This window comes from Myotis brandtii, unplaced genomic scaffold (genome assembly GCF_000412655.1).
Source record: "Myotis brandtii unplaced genomic scaffold, ASM41265v1 scaffold165, whole genome shotgun sequence".
Lineage (NCBI taxonomy): Eukaryota > Metazoa > Chordata > Mammalia > Chiroptera > Vespertilionidae > Myotis > Myotis brandtii.
In genome coordinates this window covers 15,126,696-15,148,702 of record NW_005356042.1, presented here as the reverse complement: position 1 = coordinate 15,148,702, position 22,007 = coordinate 15,126,696, and the positions used below count along the sequence as shown (strand labels likewise).

Genomic DNA, 22,007 nt, shown 5'->3' with positions numbered 1-22,007 from the left:
CTCAGACTCCCAGCCCCACACGGGCCGGGGGGCCACGCCTTGGGGGTGGGACAGCTGGCCAGGGGCGGGCGCCAGAGGGCCCCGGGTAAGAGCAGGCACAGGTGGGCTCTGGAGTTGCAGGAGGCGCACTGTTTGGGGGAGGGCTCTAGCAGAGTCACCTCTCATCTCACTAATTGACCAAAACAGCCCCAAAAAGGGAGGTTCCCAGGAGCACAAAAGGCCCTTGTGAAGGAAAAAAATTAATCTTAATTTTGCCCCTCCTCGCTCTCGGTGGCATTCTCGCAGCGAAGTGACTTGGAATCCAAACCAGCTTCCCAAGGCCCCAGCCTCAGCCCTAAGCCAAGTACAAGGCACCTTGATGCCAGGTGAACCCACGAAGTAGTGGAGCTGCGAGGGGCTGGGACACCAGGTGGCCCTCAGGAACTAGGCCCGAAGCTGGGTGGCTGTCCCCTCTCGTCCCCTCCCTGCTCTAGCCAAGAAGGCAGCGAATCCCCAGATAAACACAGGATACGTTTCAGTAAATAAAGCAGATCGCCCCCCCCCCCCCCCCCCCACTCCAGATAAAAGAGCAGAGTCCAGGCATCTGAAAATGATAGACAATTCTGACCTCTGGGAATCCGTGGTGGGTTCTAAAAGAAGTCTGCTGCGAGAGTATAGATTAGTGCATTCTTTCCAGGCTGTGGCTTGGCAAGATGAGTTAAAATCCTTAAGAACAGTCATAAGTTTTCTGAATAATTCCTTTCTAGGATCTATCTTAAGGAAATAAACCAGCAATGAGGATTTGTACACAGGGTTCAAAGAAGTGTATGACAGCAATATATATAACAAAATATGTGTACCAGAATGCCAACAGTGGTAACTTCTGGGTAGTGAAGTTACAACTTTATTTTCTTTAGGTTTAATTACACATTTCCCCCAATAGACATTTAGAACTGCTCTGATCAGAAAGAAACTTCTTTTTAAAAGCATGAACATGCCCTAACCGGTTTGGCTCAGTGGATGGAGCCTCGGCCTGGGGACTCGGGGGTCCCGGGTTTGATTCCGGTCAAGGGCATGTACCTTGGTTGCGGGCACATCCCCAGTGGGGGGTATGCAGGAGGCAGCTGATCGATATTTCTCTCTCATCAATGTTTCTAGCTCTCTATCCCTCTCCCTTCCTCTCTGTAAGAAATCAATAAAATATTTTAAAAAAATAAATAAATAAAAGCATGAACATGAGAGAAAGGGGAAGATATAGAATTGCTTTGTTTACCTTAACGATGGGACCCAAGCGGGGCCTTAAGGGCCTCACCTGATTCAAACAGAAACTGGATAATCATTTCACAAAATTAGGGATCGCCCCCTCCAAATATTGAGTGAGGCTGCGTAAAGGCTTCTTGTCGTCTCTTCCAAGTTCCACTCCACAGTGGAGCCACGTGGGGAGTAAGTGAGGCTGGAGCCCCGGAAGACACTTTAAAACTAGTTATTCCAAATATTGAGTAACCTGACTTAGCTATTGGTTACAGGTCAGTGGATAAAATCCTGTATATTTCTCACGTTTTCTCTTGCAACTACACTGTGTGATTCAGGTTCAGAAGCTACGAATATCTGATCTGTAAATATGACATTCATCAGACACAGTTGTAATTTTCCAGCCTGTGGTTTCCACATGCAATGTGGATTCCACCAAACACTCACATTTACTTGGGGCTGGACCAGGGGACTTTGGCCAAAGAGCTAACAAAAGCTCCAAGGTCTTTGAGCAGAACCCTGGCAAAGCAAGGCTGCTGGTGAGTAACTTGGAGAAATGTGTGCTACCTCTGCCCTCCCCACTCTTCCCCTTTCCAAACCCGTCCCCTCTAAAAAGCCACATGCAGCCTCCATCTTGAACATTTTAATTAGAAAGTTATGAAACACATGGTTCGTTATACAAATTTTACATTACATTAAAACAATTTAATAAAATGCAAAGCAATGTCTATACATCTTTAGCTGTCTTTCCATATCTCCTTATCTTTTTGTAATTCAGAAAATTCAGCAACCAATTTTCATTGATTGAAATCTCAAAAAAATTTTAGACATATAAATAAGCAGTCCTAAAGTTTAAAAGAAAAACCAGAGGGGCCACTGTTAGGATTTTGTGTGCTTGAACACTTCAAAATAGCTTTGTTTCCAAAATACTTATTTTAGTCAGCCTGAAAGAAAAGGTGGTTTGGAAATAAAAACTGAATCTCCAAGGTAAACTGAGGCACACACTGACGTGTGTGTTTATGAATGGGCCTGAAGCACAGGTCATAGTGGGTGTGTCCTTTCAGTACCAATGACATCTCGGGATCATAAAGCAGATCTATCCATCCTCTGAGGAACCCCATGTTTTCTTAGGACGAAAAGAAATCAGTCTCTGTGTGTAACAAAGACCTGTCCCAGCACTCTTCTCCTGCAGACACTCGCTTAGTCATGAGCGTCATCTGACTGGACTGCCCGCCATTCTGCTCTGGGCCAGGCTGGACTGAGCTGCGGGGGCTAGCATCCTCTTTCTCCCCGCACTGCTCCTTGCGTCCCTCCCAAAGCAGCCTGCTCCGATGGGCACCCTGTTCCTTAGTCAAGGGAAATACAAGGAGCTGGGCTTCCCGCTAGCCCTCCAAATAAACTCTGGTTGTTGGGCAGGGAGCCAATACCAACAACAGGTCCTCTGTCACCCATGTCCTTTTCAGGAAGGGGGAGAGGCTGTCGAGAAGGAGGAGTGGCAAGTGTCCAGGCTGTTGGGTGAGGGCCAGAGAGAAAAAAAGTTACAATCCTTATTCCCCACACAGTTGCCCAGAGGATTGTGAATGAAAACAGCACTTCTGACTTCAGCCTGCTACTCCAGGGGCACAGACAGAGAGCAAAAGGCAGGGAAAAGAGCCAGCCACATAAGGGCAGGATAAAGGGCTTTTCAGCTGAGCTGATGACAGAAGATGTCTGTTAGACTGAGGGCAGGTGGATGGTCCTAGTGTCCTCAAGTTGCCCACCCTCACGTGGGGGCACACACATGTTCTTGAGCACTCCCTCTCTCTCTAGTTCTCCAGTTAAAGGCCTCTCAGTTCTGGAAATCAAAGTTCTGAATGGGGGAAATGCTAATGATTTGCATATCTGTTCTGAGAGCCCTGAAAAGAGTCAAAAGTGCTTTACAATCGGGGGAAGAAATGCATAGCATGTTTCTTGGTTCAAGGAAGCAAAAGTCTGCTTGACTAGAGGTGATACTCTTTCCAACATGTCTCAATTGATTATAGTTTTCTCTTAAAATTCAAGTCTAGGGCAAAAAAAGGGGGGCGGGAGAACAAATTATAGCCTTTTCAGACCTTCCCACAAACTAGTCTCTGATGATTTTGGTAGGCACTTAGAAGATATGGAATTTGTGTAGAGAAAAATTAGAAAGAATTCTTCTTTGTCGCTGGTAGGAAAAACACACATGCTGGCACATGCCCATGGCCCTTTTCAGAAGTGTCCTAAGGTGGCAGTTCTCAGAAGACAACATGAGGTAGCCAGGTCCTGCTTAGAGTCATGGTCTTCTTACGACAAGTGCTGCTTATAGAGTTCTCCCTGGGGCATTGCTGTTACAGGGATTGTGGTGACCACTTGATTTTGAAACACAAATCTTTTTATTCTTTCAAACACCCAGAGGAAGATAAGTAAGATACTGACATACTGGATCCAGGCAAACTTTATAATTTCCCAGAATCCTGGTAGATAAGTATACACAGTTAAGGAATCTCAGATGACATTTTCTAAGTAAATGTTACCGGTAAACGGGTAAGTTTAGACAGGATATGGCAAAAATGTTTCAAATACCTTTAAGATAAAAGGGATAACAAAAGATTATTAGGACATAAATATGGATGATTCTGACCTAGAAAAATTGCTCATAAAGAAATAGGAACAGGAAATGAATTCCCCAGCCCCCACCCCCGTATGAATAGCAGACAGAGTGGTTTGTGTGGGGCTGCAATGCTGTAGCAATTTCAACTTAAGGCTTCCCACATCTGTTTCTCCTTGGGACAAGTGAGGAATCCTTTTTCCTTTTTTGAAACTGAGCTACTGTTGGCTTCTTAGCAGAAAGGATATGAAATGACTTCCACAGGGTATCTGATGACAGCATTAATCACAAATGGAGCTTCGGCAGCCCTTCCGACCAGCCAGATGGGGTTGGGGACAGTCAGGATGGTGGTTACTGCAATACAATCAGGAATTAATCCATAAATGCTCTCTTTGGCAATAAAATCGAGGGCTATGCCCAGCTGGTGTGGCTCAGTGGTTGAGCATCAACCCATGAACCAGGAGGTCAGTCAGGGCACATGCCCAGGTTGCCAGCTCGATCCGCACTAGGGTTGTGCAGGAGGCAGCTGATCGATGATTCTCTCTCATCATCTTTCTATCTCTCCTTTTCCCTTCCTCTCTCTGAAATTAACAATAGCATATATAAAAATATTTTAATTAAAAAAATACATATAAACTTTAAAAAAATTGAGGGCTATGAAAATACTCTTTTGACCTCTCAGGCAAATTCTGTACTTCAAAACTCATATCTAAGAAATGATTTAAAAGGAAAGAAGTGAAATTGAATATGCAAAGTTGCTTACACTTTGTTAAAATACTTGTCAAAACACTTATGTTAAAAAAATGTGGAAACAGCCTATGTGTTCTTCTGTAGTTGTTGAGTGGCTAAGCAAAGGAATACTATGCTACCACTAAAAATAACACCAATTAAAACTTTGTAGCAACATGGGAAAAATATTTATATTACAAAGTAAATAGAAATAAACTGGCCCTGGTCAGTTTTTCTCAGTGGTTAGAGAGTCAACCACAGACCAAAGGGTCGCAGGTTTGATCCCCAGCCCCGGTTGGAGCATGTATGGGAGCAACCAATCAACATGTCTCTCTCACAAGGATTTTTTTTTCTCCCTCCCTCCCATTTACTCTCTCTAAAAGCCAATGGAAAAAATATCCTCGGGTGAGGATTAACAACAACAACAAAAAGAAATAAACTGGATCCAAAAGTCTCTCTAAATTATGATAGCAGCTATATAAAAAGATTTGCATATAGCCAGGCAACTTTGGCTCGGTGGATAGAACATCAACCTGCGGACTGAAGGGTCTGGGTTTGATTCTGGTCAAGGGCACATGCTTGGGTTGTGGGCTGGATCCCCAGTGTGGGGTGTGCAGGAGGAAGCCGATCAATGATTCTCTCTCATCATTAATGTTTCTATCTCTCTCCCTCTCCCTTCCTCTCTGAAATCAACTGAAAAAATAAAATAAAAGAGATTTGCATATAGACAAAGACTAGAAGAAAAAAAATTTAAAAACTTGATTTGTAGTGTTTTAGTTTAGTTTCAATGTTTTTTTTGTTTTAAAATTTATTTTTAAAATAATGCTGTTCATGTATTACATAAAATCAGAAAGAAATACTGGAATTGCAGTCCCGCCACTTGTTAAGTGTCTGTGCGTAGTATCCACGATGTCTGGTTGCCGAGCAATACTTAACATGCCTTTAGAGAAAACCTCAGACCACCAACCAGCCAAGCAGGCCAAGTCAAGTGCATGGGATGGCCTAAGAGCCTCACCTCAGTAAGGGACGGACACATTCTGCCTTATAGCCAGAGCCTTGGGTGCATCGCATCTATTCTCCTAATTCAATTGCTGGTATGGGGTGAGTCACTCACATTCCCTATTTCCATCTGAAAACTAGAAACAGTAACTTGTCTTTGGCTTCTTTTACAAGTAAATGGAGCGCCTCAATTAAGCTTATTTTTAAAAAAGGAAATCCATCAAACCAGTGGTGGAATAGATATGGCAATTAATTGGCACTAACCTGATGGAGCATAGAAGTGGGGGTTGCGTAGATTGTGGGTCTTTAGATCAGGAGGAAAAAGGACAAGCCCTGGGTTGCCTGTTTGTCTCACATCACTGAGCATTCATTGGTTTTGACATTTTCATCATGATAAGGATTCCAATTCTGTTTCTCTCCAAAGACCCCACTGACCTGGGAAGTCTTTGTGAAGCACCTGAATGAAATTTACTCACTGTTCCTTTCTTGATAGGCAGCAACAATATGCGTGAGGTCATAGTCATAGGCAAAAGGACTGGTTCCGTTGATGACAGACACCTGGGATATAGGAGGAGGCCCCGATGTAAGCACCGGAACAGCTTCTTCTCTGGTCTTTCTACCCTCCTGCCCACCCAGGACCACCTTCTTGTTCTTGGTGACCTATTCCAGTCTTACAATAATTTATTTACTCTCAATCTTACCACTTGTGGGATGGAAACAAGGGGTCAATATCTACTTTTCATAGGTTTTTAAGCTATTTATAAAATACCTCTCTCTATTCCAATGTCAGAAATAAATCCTTTAATTTTTAAAAATAGACCATATTTTCAACTCCTTTGTCTTGTCCTTGCTCTTCTCTAGATGATCTTTCAAATGTAGATTTGGAAAAAGGATAAAGTGCAAATAGTAAGCATATAATCCTCTGAAGAAGGAAATGACTTCCTGCCCCCTAGTATCATATTCCCATTGATATGGGAATAAAAAGTGCTGTGGGTTTCTAGGTGAAGGCAGATTCAAATGCTGAAGACTTAAGGGAGATATTTAAAAATGTAAAATAGCCTGGCTGGTTGAGCATCAACCCATGAACCAAGAGATCACAGTTTGATTCCTAGTCAGGGTACATGCCCAGATTTTGAACTTGTTCCCCAGCGGGAGCATGCAGGAGGCAGCCAATCAATGATTCTCCTCATTGATGTTTCTCTCTCTTTTTCTCTCTCCCTTCCCTTCGCTGCAATCAATTAAAAACAACAACAAAAAAGTGAAATAAAAAAAAAGGGTTCCATTCCAAGATAGCAACAAAGGAACTTCCTGAACTGACCTCCTCCCACTGACTAACTAAATCTACAATTATACATGGAGAAATTCCCTCTGAAAGAAATTCAGAAACTTAGTTGAGTGACTCCTACACATTGGGCAAATGAGAAAATATCCACATCACCCACACTGAAATGATCTTAGCAAACCCTCAACTACTAGGAGCCACAAGAACACTGAAGGCAGCTTGGAAAATGACAAAGGCTTGACAGCAACGAAGAACTCTGGCTGAGCTGATTGGTAAAGATTAATTTCCTACCTGAGTCCACTCTGTCAAGATTGGGAGAGAGGGATGTTTTATCTAATGCACAGAAACCAACAGAGTCAAGGAAAATAAAGAAATAGAGGAATATGTTCCACACAAAAGAATAAGGTAAAACTCCAGAGACAGACCTTAATAAAATGGAGATAAGTGACTTATTTGAAAAAAGAATTTAAAATATCAGTCACAAAGATGCTCACTGATGTCAGGAGAATAATGCGTGAACAAAGTAAAAAAGGCACTATAAGAAAATCACAGCTAAATATTCCTGATGAACAGAATTGCAAAATCCTCAACAAAACATTAGCAAACCAAATTCAACAATACATTAAAAGGATCAGATACCATGATCAAGTGGGATTTATTCCAAGGATGCAAGGATGGCTCGACATCCGCAAATTAATAGATGTGATGCACCACATTAATAAAATGAAGGATAAAAATCTTGCCTGGCTGGTGTGGCTCAGTGCTTGAGTCTCAACCTATGAAACAGGAGTTCACAGTTTGATTCCTGGTAAGGGCACATGCCCGGTTGCAGTGGTGTGTGTGTGTGTGTGTGTGTGTAGGATTCTGTTGCATCATGGATGTTTCTATCTCTCTCTCCCTCTCCCTTCCTCTCTGAAATCAATAAAAGAATATTTTTAAAAAATCATCTTCATAGCCCTAACCGGTTTGGCTCAGTGGATAGAGCGTCGGCCTGTGGACTGAAAGGTCCCAGGTTCGATTCCGGTCAAGGGCATGTACCTTGGAGGCAGGAACATCCCCAGTGAGGGGTGTGCAGGAGGCAGCTGATCGATGTTTCTCTCTCATCGATGTTTCTGACTCTATCTCTCTCCCTTCCTCTCTGTAAAAAATCAATAAAATATATTTTAAAAAAAAATCATCTTCATAGATGCATAAAAAGCATTTGACAAAATTCAACATGCATTTATTAAAAAAAAAACAACTCTCAACAAAGTGGGTACAGAGGGAACATACCTTAATATAATAAAGGACATATATGACAAGCCCACTGCTAATATCATGCTCAATGGTGAAAAGCTGAAAATTTTCCCTCCAAGATCAGGAAGAAGACAAGGATGCCCACTCTCACAACTTTTATTCAACATAGTATATGAAGTCTCAACCAGAGCAATTAGGCAAGAAAAAGAAAAAAAAAGTCATCCCAATTGGAAAAGAAGATGTAAAATTGTCACTATTGGCCTATGACACAATATTATATAATAGAACACCCTAAAGACTCTACCAAAGAAACTGTTAGAACTTATAAATGAATTAGTAAAGTTGCAGGATACATAATCGATATACAAAATCACTAACAATGAAGTATTAGAAAGAGAAATTACAAAAAAAATCCCATTACATTGCATCAAAAGTAATATAAAATACATAGAAATAAATTTAACTAAGGAGGTGAAATATCTGTACACTGAAAACTATAAGACATTGATAAAAGAAACTGAAGAAGGCACAAATTAATGGAAAGTTACTCTGTGTTCATGTGTTAAAAGAATTAATGCTATTAAAATGTCCATACTACCCAAAGCTACCTACAGAACCAGTGGAATCCCTATCGAAATCCCAGCGTTATTTTTCACAGATGTAGAAAAAACAATCCTAAAGAATGTATGGAATCACAAAAGACCCCAAATAGCCAAAGCAATCTTGAGAAAGAGCAAAGCCGAAGGCATCAAACTTCCTGATTTAAACTGTATTACAGGCTGTTGGGCTTCTCCGCCTGCCGCGGATACAGTGCGTTGACCACGGGCGCACCCAGAGCAGCCAGCCGCCGGCGCCAGCGCCAGCGCCAGCTAGGAGGCGCCAACGCGTCGGGGTCGGGGTCCTTGTGTCGTGAAAACGACGCTAGTAGCTGTCACCGTGACAGCAGGTGCAGCGCTTTAGCCCCAGGTGGGCTCGGCGGCTGCCTGGCCAGTCTCCCTTCGCCCCTAGCCCTTTCCTTCCTGGACCCAGCGCCAACCAGCGACCCTTAAGCCCATCATCGCAGCGGGCCATGGCATCCTCGCAGCAGGCCATGGCAGCCTCACAGCGGGCCATGGCATCCTCGCAGCAGGCCATAGCAGCCTCGGCTTCGCAACAGCCCATTAAGGGGATTCTAAAGAACAAGAGTTCTATGGCTTGCTCTCTGGTGCCCTCGACAATGCAGCAGCGGAACAAGAGTGTCGACGAACTGAGTAAAAAATCCATGAAGTGGGATGAAATGAACATCGTGGCGACATATTATATAGAAGACGAAGATTTAATTAAAGTACATGAACCAAGCACTCCAGAAAATAGCATGGAAAGTGATGATGAAGGTGCACTGGGTAATTCAGAAACCATTGAAGTCCTGAACCCAGAGATGTTAGCTAAGAAATTAGCTGCTGCTAAAGGCTCAAAGCCAAAGTATCTGGCTCGTGAACAAGAAAGCAGTGAAGATGAAGACAGCGACTTCTCAACTGAAGGTAAAAAGTCTTTATTGACTACCTGCTGTTTATTCTTTTTCAGGTGCTCTGTAGGAAATGAGCAGGGGGGAGAAAAGACCCAGCTTCACAGAATTTCCAAACGGGCTAGTGAAAAACAGCTAGAGTTTGAAATGAAAAGGAAGCTTCATGATAATGAAGGACTTAATCTTAAATTAGCTAGGCAATTAATTTCAAAAGAACTACTTGAGTTGGAGGAAGATGAAGAAATATCAACAACTGCAGCTGGAGAAAATATGAATATGGAAGAATCAAATCAAGGATCTACTACAGGCAACCAACTGCAAAACAAATCACAGAGTTCGTAGAAGAGATTTGTTCAACACTGTGATTGTCTGATACAAACCCTATTACTATATCATACTGCTTCCTGTTCTCTACAATTCATGACTTAAGTACCAAAATGCACACCAGTTATTATATGGAACCAATAATTAAATAACTTTAGAGACTAATTAGACTGAAAATGCCTAATTGATACATATTCTTGTGCCTATTACTCACCACAAATACAGCATAATATCAGTCCCAAACTGTACTACTTTTGTAAGAACACTCGTTAATTTGCATAAGATATTATATAGCTTTTGATGCTTTAAAGGTTAAACAATATCTTGGGGAGGGCATCTAATTTATTTTCTTCACTTCTAGATGTAATAGCTCTTATAAAATATCAAAATCCAATTGGATTATATAGGCTGATAAATACTCAGTCTGAAAAGTATTTTAACACATGTCTCAACTTGATTTATTTGTTTATTTGAAAAGGATTATTATAGGAGTTACTGTTGCATTTTCTGGCCTACTACCTTAAAAATTCCTTTTGAGTTTCTTTATGTTTAAAAGGAAAGAATTAAACTGTTTCCCACTGCCCTGGACAGTTTAGCTCAGTGGATAGAGTGTTGGCCTGCAAACTGAAAGGTCCCAGGTTTGATTCCAGTCAAGGGCACATGCCCAGGTTGTGGGCTTAATCCCCAGTGGGGAACTTGCAGGAGGCAGCCAATCCATGATTCTCTCTCATCATAGATCTTTCTATCTCCCTCTTCCTTCCTCTCTGAAATCAATAAAAATATAAAAATATTTTTAAAAAATAAACTGTTTCCCACCAAACTAGTTTTATTGCCCTTGCCGTGTAACTCAGTTGGTTGGATCATTGTCCCATACACCAAAAAGGTTGCAGGTTCGATTCCCGGTCAGGGTACATATAGGAAGCAGCTGATCAATGTTTCTCTCTCTCCTTTCCCCTCTCTCTAAAATCAATAAACACATCCTCAGATGAGGATTAAAAAAAAAAACTAGCTTTATTCACAAATAAATTATCAGGTTAAATTTACACTAACATCTGACTTCAGATCAGTTTTTAAAAATAAATATAATAATATAGTCTCAGCATTCCCTTTATATGCCTGTCCTAACCACCTGCCTTTGTTTCTTATTTCTTTCCACATATATACACACAATAATCCTTAACCTTTACACTAGTAAAGGTTCATAAAGATTGTCATGACATTAGGAACTCTTCTTTCTCTCATATATTCTATCATGTACTACAACAATGAAAATTTTATTTTGACTATCAATGCTTATTTTTTTTCTTTTAATACATGGAGAAAACAGATTTAATAGCAGCAATACTACAGGAAATACAATTCAACTGCAGAATTTCTACACTGTTCTGATTTTAGCTTGCTAATTAAATTGCTATTACTAGTTTACTATCTGACTTAAACAGACCTTAGGATACAACTGAGATTTTTTGTATGATGGGATAATTGTGTGTAACCAGTAAAATAATGATAGTTCCTGAATGTACAGACAGAAGTAATCCTGAAAGTATTTTAATTTAAAAACTTTAATCCCTGCTTTAAGGGAATATGATAATGTATACTATGACAAATGTACTTTATTCTTCTAACACTGTAAGATTGAGACCCCCCCACCCCTGGAATGAAGTGCATATCCTGTGTATCTTGGTTTAGTGATAATTGCACTTTTAGTCAATTATTTGTATCTTAACATTTTTTTAGTATCCAAAGAATCCATTATATGAACAGACTTTTTAAAAAATTAAATATATTTTTATTTATTTCAGAGAGGTTGGGAGAGAAAGATAGAAATATCAATGATGAGAGAGAATCATTGATTGGCTGCTCCTGCATGCCCCCTATTGGGGATCAAACCCACAACCAAGGTATGTGCTCTGAATGGGAATTGAACTGTGACCTCTGGTTCATAGGTCGAAGCTCAACCACTGAGCTCCACCAGCCCGGGTTGAACAAACTTTTAAAATAATTTCTGTATATTGTATATATAAAATGGCTTTTATTGAACATCTTATCTTCCACTTACAAGTTTATGGAAATATCAAAATATGTCAAAATAAATAAAAAGTAGGAGAAAAAATAAAACTATATTACAAAACTATAGTAACTGAAACAGTATGATATTGGCATAAAAACAGACACATATCAATGGAACAGAATAGAGAATCTAGAAATAAACCCACCAATATATGGTCAGTTAATTTATGACAAAAGAGCCAAGCATTCAATGGGGAAAGTATAGTCTCTTCAATAAATGGTGTTAGGAACACTGGACAGCCACATGCAAAAGAATGAAACTAGACTCCTATCTTACATCATATATACAAATCAATTAAAAATGGATTAAACTTGCCCTAGCCGGTTTGGCTCAGTGGATAGAGCGTTGGCCTGCGGACTGAGAGGTCCCGGGTTCGATTCCGGCCAAGGGCATGTACCTTGGTTGCGGGCACATCCCCAGTGGGAGGTGTGCAGGAGGCAGCTGATCGATGTTTCTCTCTCATCGATGTTTCTAACTCTCTATCCCTCTCCTTTCCTCTCTGTGAAAAATCAATAAAATATATTAAAAATAAAAATAAAAATGGATTAAACTTAATTTAAAACCTGAAATTGTAAAACTAGAAGAAAACATAGGGGGTATGCTCCTTGATATCAGTCTTGGCAATGATTTTTTGGATTTGACACCAAAAGTACAAGCAAACAAAAGCAAAAATAATAAGTGAGATTATGTCAAGTTAAAAGCACAGCAAAGCACAACAAAATAAAAAGGCAACTTACAGAATGGGAGAAAATATTAGCAAATAATATATCTGATAAGGGGTTAATATCCAAAATATATAAAGATATAAACTCACACAACACAATAGCAAAACAATCTGATTTTAAAAATGGGCAGAGAGCCCGGCTTATGTGATTCAGTGGTTGAGCGTCAACCTATGAACCAGGAGGTCATGGTTTGATTCCCAGTCAAGGCACATGCCTGAGTTGCAGGCTCGATCCCCAGTAGGGGGTGTGCAGGAGGCAGCCAATCAATGATTCTCCTCATTGATGTTTCTATCTCTCCCTCCCTCTCCCTTCCTCTCTGAAATCAATAAAAATATGTATTTTTAAAAACGAGCAGAGGAACCAAATAGGCATTTTTCTAAAGAAGACATATAGCCCTGACTGGTTTGGCTCAGTGGATAGAGCGTCGGCCTGTGGACTGAAAGGTCCCAGGTTCGATTCCGGTCAAAGGCATGTACCTTGGTTGCGGGCACATCCCCAGGAGGGGGTGTGCAGGAGGCAGCTGATCGATGTTTCATCAGAATAGAAACATCGATGTTTTCATCGATGTTTCTAACTCTCTATCTCTCTCCCTTCCTCTCTGTAAAAAATCAATAAAATATATATATAAAAAAAAGAAGACATATAGATGGCCAACAGGCACATGAAAAGGTGCTCAACATCACTAATCATCAAGGACATGCAAATCAAAACCACAATGAGGTATTACTTAAAGCCTGTTACCAAAAATACAAGAGATAACAAGTGTTGGCAAGGATATGAGGAAAAGGGAACCCTTGTGCACTGTTGGTAGGACTGTAACTTGGTGCAGCCACTATAGAAAACAGTATGGAGGTACCTCAAAAAATTAAAAATATAACTACCACATGATCCTGAAATTCTACTTCTGGGTATATATCCAAAGAAAATAAACCAGGATATTGAAGAGATATTTGTACTCCCATGTTCACTGCAGCATCATTTACAATGGTCAAGATATGGAAACAACCTAAGTGTCTGTCTGTCAATGGATGAATGGATAAAGAAGATGTGATAAAGAAGATATTCAAACATGAAAAAAGAAGGAACTCCTGCCATTTGCAACAACATGGATGGACCTTGAAGGCATTATGCTAAATGAAATAAACCAGACAGAGAAAGATAAATACTGCATGGTATTCACTTATATGTGGAATCTAAATAAGAAATCGAACTCATAGAAACAGAGTAGAAAATTGGTTGCCAGGGGGCTGGGAGCCGAGGGCAATAGGGAAAGGGTTAAAGTACAAAGTTTCAGCTATAAGATGAATAGTCTGAGGATCTAATGTATAACAAGATGACTACAATTAGTAATACTGCACTATGTAACTGAAATTTGCTAAGAGAGTAGAACTTAAATGTTCTCAGACATATACAAAAAAGATAAATGTGTGGTGATGGATGTGTTAACTAATTGAAAGGAATCCTTTCACAATGTATTCATCTATCAAATCACCATGATGTATACTTTAAATAGTTTACAATTTTGTCAATTATACCTCAATAAAGCTGGGGGGAAAAACCCCCACAAAAAAAGCAAAAATCTTTTTCAAGTTAAAAAAAAAAGTGCCATATTAAGTTTATACCGTATAGTCCTCCTTTAAAAAACAAATAAAAAACTGACCTTGATTATAGCTAGGGTGACCATATATCCACGTTTGTCTGGAACAGACCTGAAATAACTGATAAAGTTCCTCTTTCCTTTTCAAAAGTAGCCCAGCCCAACTTATATGCCCCCCTCCCTGGGATATAATAAAGGTTAGTAGCAATAAGTGTTGAAATGAATGAGTTCTGGTCTTAGACAATTCATGGCTCTGTTCCTTTCATGCTGTGGGACTTTGGAAAAATTAATTAATCCCTGTAAGTCCCAGTTTCCTCAAGTGTAAAATGAGTTCATTCTTTCAACAAGTCTGTCTGAGTACTTATAGTGTGCCAGCACTGTTTTAAGCACTGGGGTGAAAGTATAGATGTCAGCACTTTTACTATTGAGGGAATTAGCAAATAAACGAATAACATATCTTTAATATTTCAGGTGGAAGTAAAACAGTGAACCTAAGTGAGGAATGACGGAGAGAGAGGGGAATGCTATTTTAGAAAGAAGTGTCAGGGAAGGACTGTGTTCAGAGGTATTTGAAAAGAAAGTGAATGGAGTGGCAGCATAAGCTATGTGGATACTTGGCAGAGGGAAAGGCCAGTGCAAAAGCCCTGAGGCAGGAGCCACTTTGCGGATTTGAACAACAGCACAAAGGCCAGTATGGCTAGAATGGAGCAAGGGGGGCCATGATAGGACAAGCAGCTGGCGAGTTGGGAAACGGCTGAGTAGGCATCTCCTGAGGTTGCTGTGATGATTAAAAAAGATAATATATTTAAACCTCTTAACTCAGGATTATGTGCTCCAATAATCGGTAGTTAGCATTATTTTTGAAATGTTGTACATAACTAAAAAAAGATCACTTAAAATATGGTGTGTGTGTGTGTGTGTGTGTCTGTGTGTGTCTGTGTGCGCATCCAAAAGCATTAAACAATTTGGTTCTTAGATTAAAAACAGAGATTTTTTTCCTTTCTTTCTAGATATAAATACAGGCACATCCGTCTCCATTATTTTGAAAGAATTCATGGCAGGAATTCCTCAGAAATCCTCTTCTGTGCCCCTACAGAGAAATGCTATTTCCAACTTCCATTACTCCCTCTTCAAAGAACTGGTAAACACTAACATATACAAATAAAAGGAGATGGACAAGGAGAAGCATCCTTACGTTGTATCGCACGTCTAGGCCATCATAGCTTAGGGGCTGCTTCTGCTGCAGCCTCAGGTCTCCGTTCACATATAACTGGGACCCCGGAATAGCGAAGGAGGATTGAAGAAATGCCATGCTCTGCATCACGAAGGTTGACATCCTCTGAAATCATTAGAGGGAGAGACAAGATCAGTTTCAGTCAGATCTTAAGGGCTCTGGGTTCTAAGCGTCACCTGTCTGTGGTGGAAGCCTAACAGTCCCCCACATACCTGGCTTGGCCATGCAGGCAGAACTCTGCCCAGAACCCTCGGAACTGTTCAGAGATTGTATAAATTAATATGGCCCTAATGAAAAACATTTGACCTGCCCAAGTTAAATCCCAAACTGCACCTCAGAAAAGAGCCTTTTTCTACAGTGTGGGTTTTCCTAGAAATCAGAAAGAGGGATCTGTTCTATTAAAAGACAAAAGGGAGAGGACAGGCTTCCCTCAGGAATTGACTCACATGCAATTGGTAGGAGAAAGTCAAGATGAGTTGCACACCAAGAACATGCTCCGTGGACTGCAGGGGAAGCTCCAGTTTAAAATGTAACATGTCCATTTTCCCGTCCTGGTTTCTGTCTTCTTCTCTAGTCTAAGAAACCCAAAGAGGGCCAGTGACCCTTATTAAGTCGGGAAGAATCCATATTACTGTTGTACATACACAATGAACCACTGTCCTGTGATACACAGGTATTAGCTCCCTCATCAGAAGAAAAATGCATAGGTATAAGGGATCAATATTGGAGAGAGACACAATGTGCATGGCCCCTGAACTTCATACGTGTGCTTCTCAAATATTCAAGGGCCAAACTGAACAGGAATTTGAATAGGTAATAACAACAACAAACAACTGGATGGTATTTTTCTTTTTCAGTCTCATTTGATTTTTTGTTTGTTTGTTTTGTTGCTGGCATCTTTTCATTTTTACAAACAGGCTGGAGTTGGTATGGAAAGTTTAAGTAGCACATCAGAATTATTTTCTACTTGTCTAGAAAAGAAAACTAATACTAATCATTATGCATTCCCCAGATTCAGCAGAAAAACACCAAGCTCTATTTATACAGTACATTGTTTAACCACAAGTGTCTTTGCTGCAAATTCTCAGTATTGGACTGCATCTCATCATTGTCAGGACTTTAAAGCCTAGCATACTTTTAGTGCCAATCAATAAAGCAAAAAAGGAAGCTCTGGAAAATCAGTAAGCTATTAAAACTACAGATACTTCATAAATTATGTACATGAAAGTAGGGAAAACAGATCTTAGGAGGGAAAAAGACAAATTACAGCTCATAAAAAAAACACTGGTACCCAATCTTGTCATCCATAGTCTTGCCTCTTAGTGATCCTACTACGACTAGCAGGAAAGGATGGCTACGCAAATGTGATCGCTGCTGACACCATTCCTTGGCACGTTCTGGATCTTGTTACTACAACTGATCCTTTCCCAGTGTAGGTTCCCAGAAGGATTTTACTATGGTGTATCAACATTCCCAACGGAATTCTCCATCTACTGATTCATTTTTCTTTCCACCAATACCATTATGCAAGGAAGAGATTCTTTGTTCTTTTTTCAGGCTAATAAGGTCATTTTAAGATGGAGCTATCTCAGTTTTCAGAAACTTTCAATTGCTTCTTTCCTTCTAGACAATAATGTCCTTATCCTTGGCCTTGTTACAGAGAAACTTGCCCTCTGTCTTCTGTTGGATACTATTTTCACTGTCCTATTCCATCAACTTTGCAGGTGCAGCGGAGGGATATCTGTTACTCGGGCTGATGATCAAATTACTGAGGCAATTATGTATTAGCAATTATGGTTAGGATAGAAAAGAGGCTGCCTTGTCTTTCTGTGAATCTTCCTTAGTTGGCATCTGGGAAGACTTGGAAGACAAAGTCGGGTTAACTCTCTGGGGTGGATCTATGCCTTCTGGATCCTTAGGTTAAACAGGAAAACAAAGATCAAATGTCTCAACTTGCAAGGGAGGATAGTGGGTAGGAGGGAATTGCCAGAATACAGACCCCCAACACAGTGTGGGAGGGAAAAGCAATTCATTTGATCTTTAAAATAAGTCTAAGGTAAGCAGAGCAAGTATTATCCCCATTGTATAGATGAGAAAATCAAGGTTCAGGGAGGTGAAGGGATTTATTGGTACAGCTAGTAATGGGAATAAGAGATGATATAAAAGGTGCATCTCCCACAATGACCTGTCACCAAATTAGAATCTCACTCCCCTAAGGATGGCAAGGTGGGCTACATTCTATGCTATCACTTGGACCACTAATGAAATCAATTATTTAATTCCATTTATTTCAAATCAATCTTAACACATGTGCAAAAGCTATAAAGGCAGGCATTCAAAGAACTAATACTTCTTTAACACAAGTTCAAGGTTATTATCTAAAATCAAATTGATGTGTCTGGCCAAGATAATTCATAAATCACACCATCATCTTATTTCTATAAGGTATATGTGCAATTTGGAACAATGTTAATATCCACTGGTTGTTTCAACTAGTCCCACTGCATATCCCAGGAGATATAAGAATATCAATAATAGTACTAATTAGAGAGGTAGGTACTATCGTGTTCTTTATATAGTTACATTGAGGCTGAGAGAGGGTATGTAATCCAATGACAGAATTGGGGCTAGGACTTAGGTTTATAGATTCCTGATTCAGTGCTCCTTCTATAATAGCCCACAAGAACCCCAATTTCAAAGATTTCTGGTAGTTAAAGAAAAGTAATCTTTTCCAGATATATATGAAATCAATACCAATATACTAGGTCGGATAAATATAGGCATTGTTGCATTTAGTCAGTGCATATCAGTCAGTCTACCTGTACCAATCAGGAAAACAGAAACTAAACAGTTATTTTAACAGAGGGAATTTAGTATAGGGGATAATTAGTAGCATAAGGGGACGAAAAAGGCAAAAAGGGAATGCTGTGATAACACAGAGAGGGTAACTGCAGGAAGCAGCTCCCGAGCCTGGAGCTGGAGCAGGAAGGGAAGAGGCTGGCATTACCTCCAGGAGCTGGGATTCAGCCCTCAGGAAGGAAGCGCTTCCCAGCTGACACTGATACCTCTAGAGCTTTGGAGGAGGAAACCATGAGAGGGAATTGATAAGGCTGGAGGAAAGACTTATTCTTTCCTGTTTGTATCACCCGGGCACTGGTTCTTCAACTGGCAGTAGCAGTTCCTGGTTTTTTCCTACTGGTTTTTTCCAAACTGGTTGCAGTTTCTAGTTTTTTCCTACTCCTAGAACAAGGCTCGTCATGCCTCCAACTGGCAGAGCCTAACAGGGAGTCAGTGGGCAGAAGAGAATGTGGTTTTCATCATCTCAGTGTGAGCATCACAAAGCAGAGATAGGAGAGCGGCTTTGGAGCTGACACAAGACTAAAAACAATGCACCATCTGACTGTAAGAGTTGCTATAAATTAAGGAGTGCAATTGTTTCCAAATGCCCTGACTTGCAATATTTTCCCCACCAAGTATCTCATTGTTTGTTTTTACACCGTTCATTCTGTCGAGTAATATTCTTTTTTAAAAAATATATTTTATTGATTTTTTACAGAGAAGACGGGAGAGGGATAGAGAGTTAGAAACATCGATGAGAGAGAAACATCGATCAGCTGCCTCCTGCACACTCCCCACTGGGGATGTGCCCGCAACCAAGGTACGTGCCCTTGACCGGAATCAAACCTAGGACCCTTGAGTCCGCAGGCCGACGCTCTATCCACTGAGCCAAACCGGTCAGGGCAATATTCTTTTATTATAAAGGTTAATTTCCTAGTTTATACCAGTGTTCATTTTACCATATATTTGTCATTGAATGTTCCGGTTTTTTCTTTTTGTGCTGAAAATACTCTTTGGCATTACTCTTTGGGTCTCCTAAAAATAGGAACCACTACTTCAGGACTCCTAGACTCATCAAATCCTTACTACCTGTATTTCAATGAGTCTAAGATGTCATCCTATCTAATAATAGACAAACATGGTAATTGACCGTACCTTTGCCATGCCTCCCATGGGCTAATCAATGCGATATGCAAATTAGCCACCAAGGGTGGGACAGCGCCATCCTGCCTGCCCTGCCACCATCCGGGCCTGCTATCTTTGACCTGTAGCGGCGGGGCGTCCCGTGTGCGACCCAACCAGGGGCAGCTGGGCAGGACAGCAGCGATCCACCGGCCCGCCTGGGCATCCCGTGTGCGACCTGACCCGGGGTGGCACCCCAACCCCCGGATGGGCCCTGCCCTGTGCGCGACCCGGGGCGGCGGGGCAGGCACCGAGGGATCGGGCCTGCTATCTGCCACCCAGGGAGCCGGCCTAAGCCAGCAGGTGGTTATCTCCTGAGGGGTCCCAGCCTGTGAGAGGGCACAAGTGGGGCTGAGGGACACCCCCCCCCCACCCCTCCCCGTGCACAAATTTTTGTGCACCGGGCCTCAAATCAATTATAAAATGCACCACCCACCAGCCTCCACCACACACATACCCTTCCCATCCCACCAATAGAGTTAAACTCTCATTTCACTGTAAATCCTATTCACAACTTTAATGACCTTTCTCACTTTTCCCTTATTTTTTATTTCTCTAAAGTTAATAAGTATTTTATTTGCTTGCTTAGTTTTCTATTTACTTATACAATTTCAACAATCAGCTTCTATTGAAATTCCTCACAATTTGATGTTTATTCAAAATCTAGTTCATGCCTGGGCCAGTGTTGCTCAATGGTTGAGTGTCGACTCATGAACCAAGAGGTCACCATTTTTTTTTTAAGATTTACAAAAAATGTATTTTTATTGATTTCAGAGAGGAAGGGAGGAGAGAGAGATAGAAACATCAATGGCGAGAGAGAATAATTGATTGGTTGCTTCCTGCACAGCCCCCACTGGGGATCGAGCCCACAACCCAGGCATGTGCCCTTGACCAGAATCGAACCCAGGACCCTTCAGTCCACAGACCAACGCTCCATCCACTGAGCCAAACCGGGTTGGGCAAGAGGTCACCAATTTGATTCCCGGTCAGGGATTATGTCTGGGAAGGGCTCGATCTCCGGTGGGGGGCATGAAGGAGGCAGCCAATCGATGTTTCTATCTATCCCTCTCCCTTCCTCTCACTCTAAAATCAATAAAAACATATTTTTAAAAAAAACTTGTTCATGGCAATATTCTAATAGTGAAAAAGTGAAATCAAATCAAATATCCACTAACAGGGAACTGGTCAAATCCATCACAGTTGTTCCATATCATGAAATACCTTGTAAATCTTAAAAAGAATAATGTTGATTAACAAGTATTGATACATACCCCAAACTGAGCCTTTAATTTTATGTCATTATATATACCAGTAACTTTAACATTTTACAATAAGCATGCAATTTTATAATCAGAAAAATATAAGAAAATGTAATCAGAAAAAAACTTGAGTAGTATTTTGTGTGTCGTTATTCATATAACTAATCAGATTTAATTTTTTTCCATTTTATTTAGTTGCTGGAAAAAAAAAAAGTCTGAATTTTTTTTTTTCCAGCTACACAAGTTTGGCTTGCAGGCCAATAATCTCAGAGATGTTTGCTGAGATTAAACTTTGGAAGAAGGAAACCAGAATTTTCATATTTCTAAAGGGAAATGTTTTCAAAACATGAGTGTTTGTAAAGGAAGCACTCACCTGAACCGAATACTAAATTACAGACAGTAGAATGCTTCCTTTTCCTTCTGGACAGCTACAAGATGGAACAGAGGCATCTAATAAGACAGCCCGGGAGGCGGGAGGGCATTCCCGGAGGTCGTGTAACCAATCGGGGCTTCCCAGGGTCAAGCCTGCATAAAAATGCCTGCTCCTTCCGTTCCGAGTGTTTGGATGTACAATTGCAGTAGCACTAAGGGTTGCAACAAGAACACTGCTGGTCCTTCATGACCCATAGCGGAGCTTTCGCGACCACCTTTCTATCAGGCAGCCCACGGAAATGACGGGGCTGCAAACAGGCGGCCGCAGGCTTCTGGACTCGGTGCCAGGTAGCACGCTGACAGCAGCTGCTAACTTTCTTGGGGTTACGGGCAGTTTGGAGAAAGCGAATGAAATAAGAGATTTACTCCCCAGGAAGTTAAGCCTATGTTCAAACCACTGAGCCTGTGTACACAACTTACCGTGGGATCGAGGACCCTGAAGACCTAAGCTGGGGATCCCACGGGGCCGGGCGCTCGCCCTCTCCTACCCCCGCTCCCGCCCCTACCTCCACCCAGTCCGGGTGGGCAGCTGGGCCCCGGCCGGAACCACGCACCGAAATGAGCGGGACGCGCAGATGATCCCCCTGCAGCCGGTTGAAGGCGGGGAACGTGCTCCAGGCGAGGAACCCGCCGCGCTCGGGTCCTAGCAGGGCCAGGAGCAGTACCTGGTGCTGGAAGCGCACAGTCGGCTGCTCCTCGTAGCTGCTTCGCTTCAGCCAAAACCCTGAGGTGAAAAGGGCGGGAAGGCGGTGGGGAGGAT

At 41.4% G+C, this 22,007-nt stretch overlaps 1 protein-coding gene and 1 pseudogene across 1 annotated transcript in view; one reads left to right on the top strand and one right to left on the bottom strand.

Annotated features, from left to right (window-relative positions):
• Positions 1-1,976: 1,976 nt before the first annotated feature.
• Positions 1,977-22,007, bottom strand: part of TMEM231 (transmembrane protein 231) — a 21,459-nt gene continuing 1,428 nt past the window's right edge. Inside the window, exons 2-7 of the mRNA XM_005862710.2 lie at positions 21,802-21,999; positions 15,983-16,111; positions 15,498-15,641; positions 6,040-6,121; positions 4,084-4,189; positions 1,977-3,712 (exon numbers count right to left, since the gene is read on the bottom strand). Coding sequence (XP_005862772.1) covers positions 3,532-3,712; positions 4,084-4,189; positions 6,040-6,121; positions 15,498-15,641; positions 15,983-16,111; positions 21,802-21,999 — 840 coding nt within the window. The 3' untranslated portion in view covers positions 1,977-3,531. The remainder of the gene's footprint in view (positions 3,713-4,083; positions 4,190-6,039; positions 6,122-15,497; positions 15,642-15,982; positions 16,112-21,801; positions 22,000-22,007) is intronic.
• Positions 8,611-9,942, top strand: LOC102257582 (annotated as a pseudogene).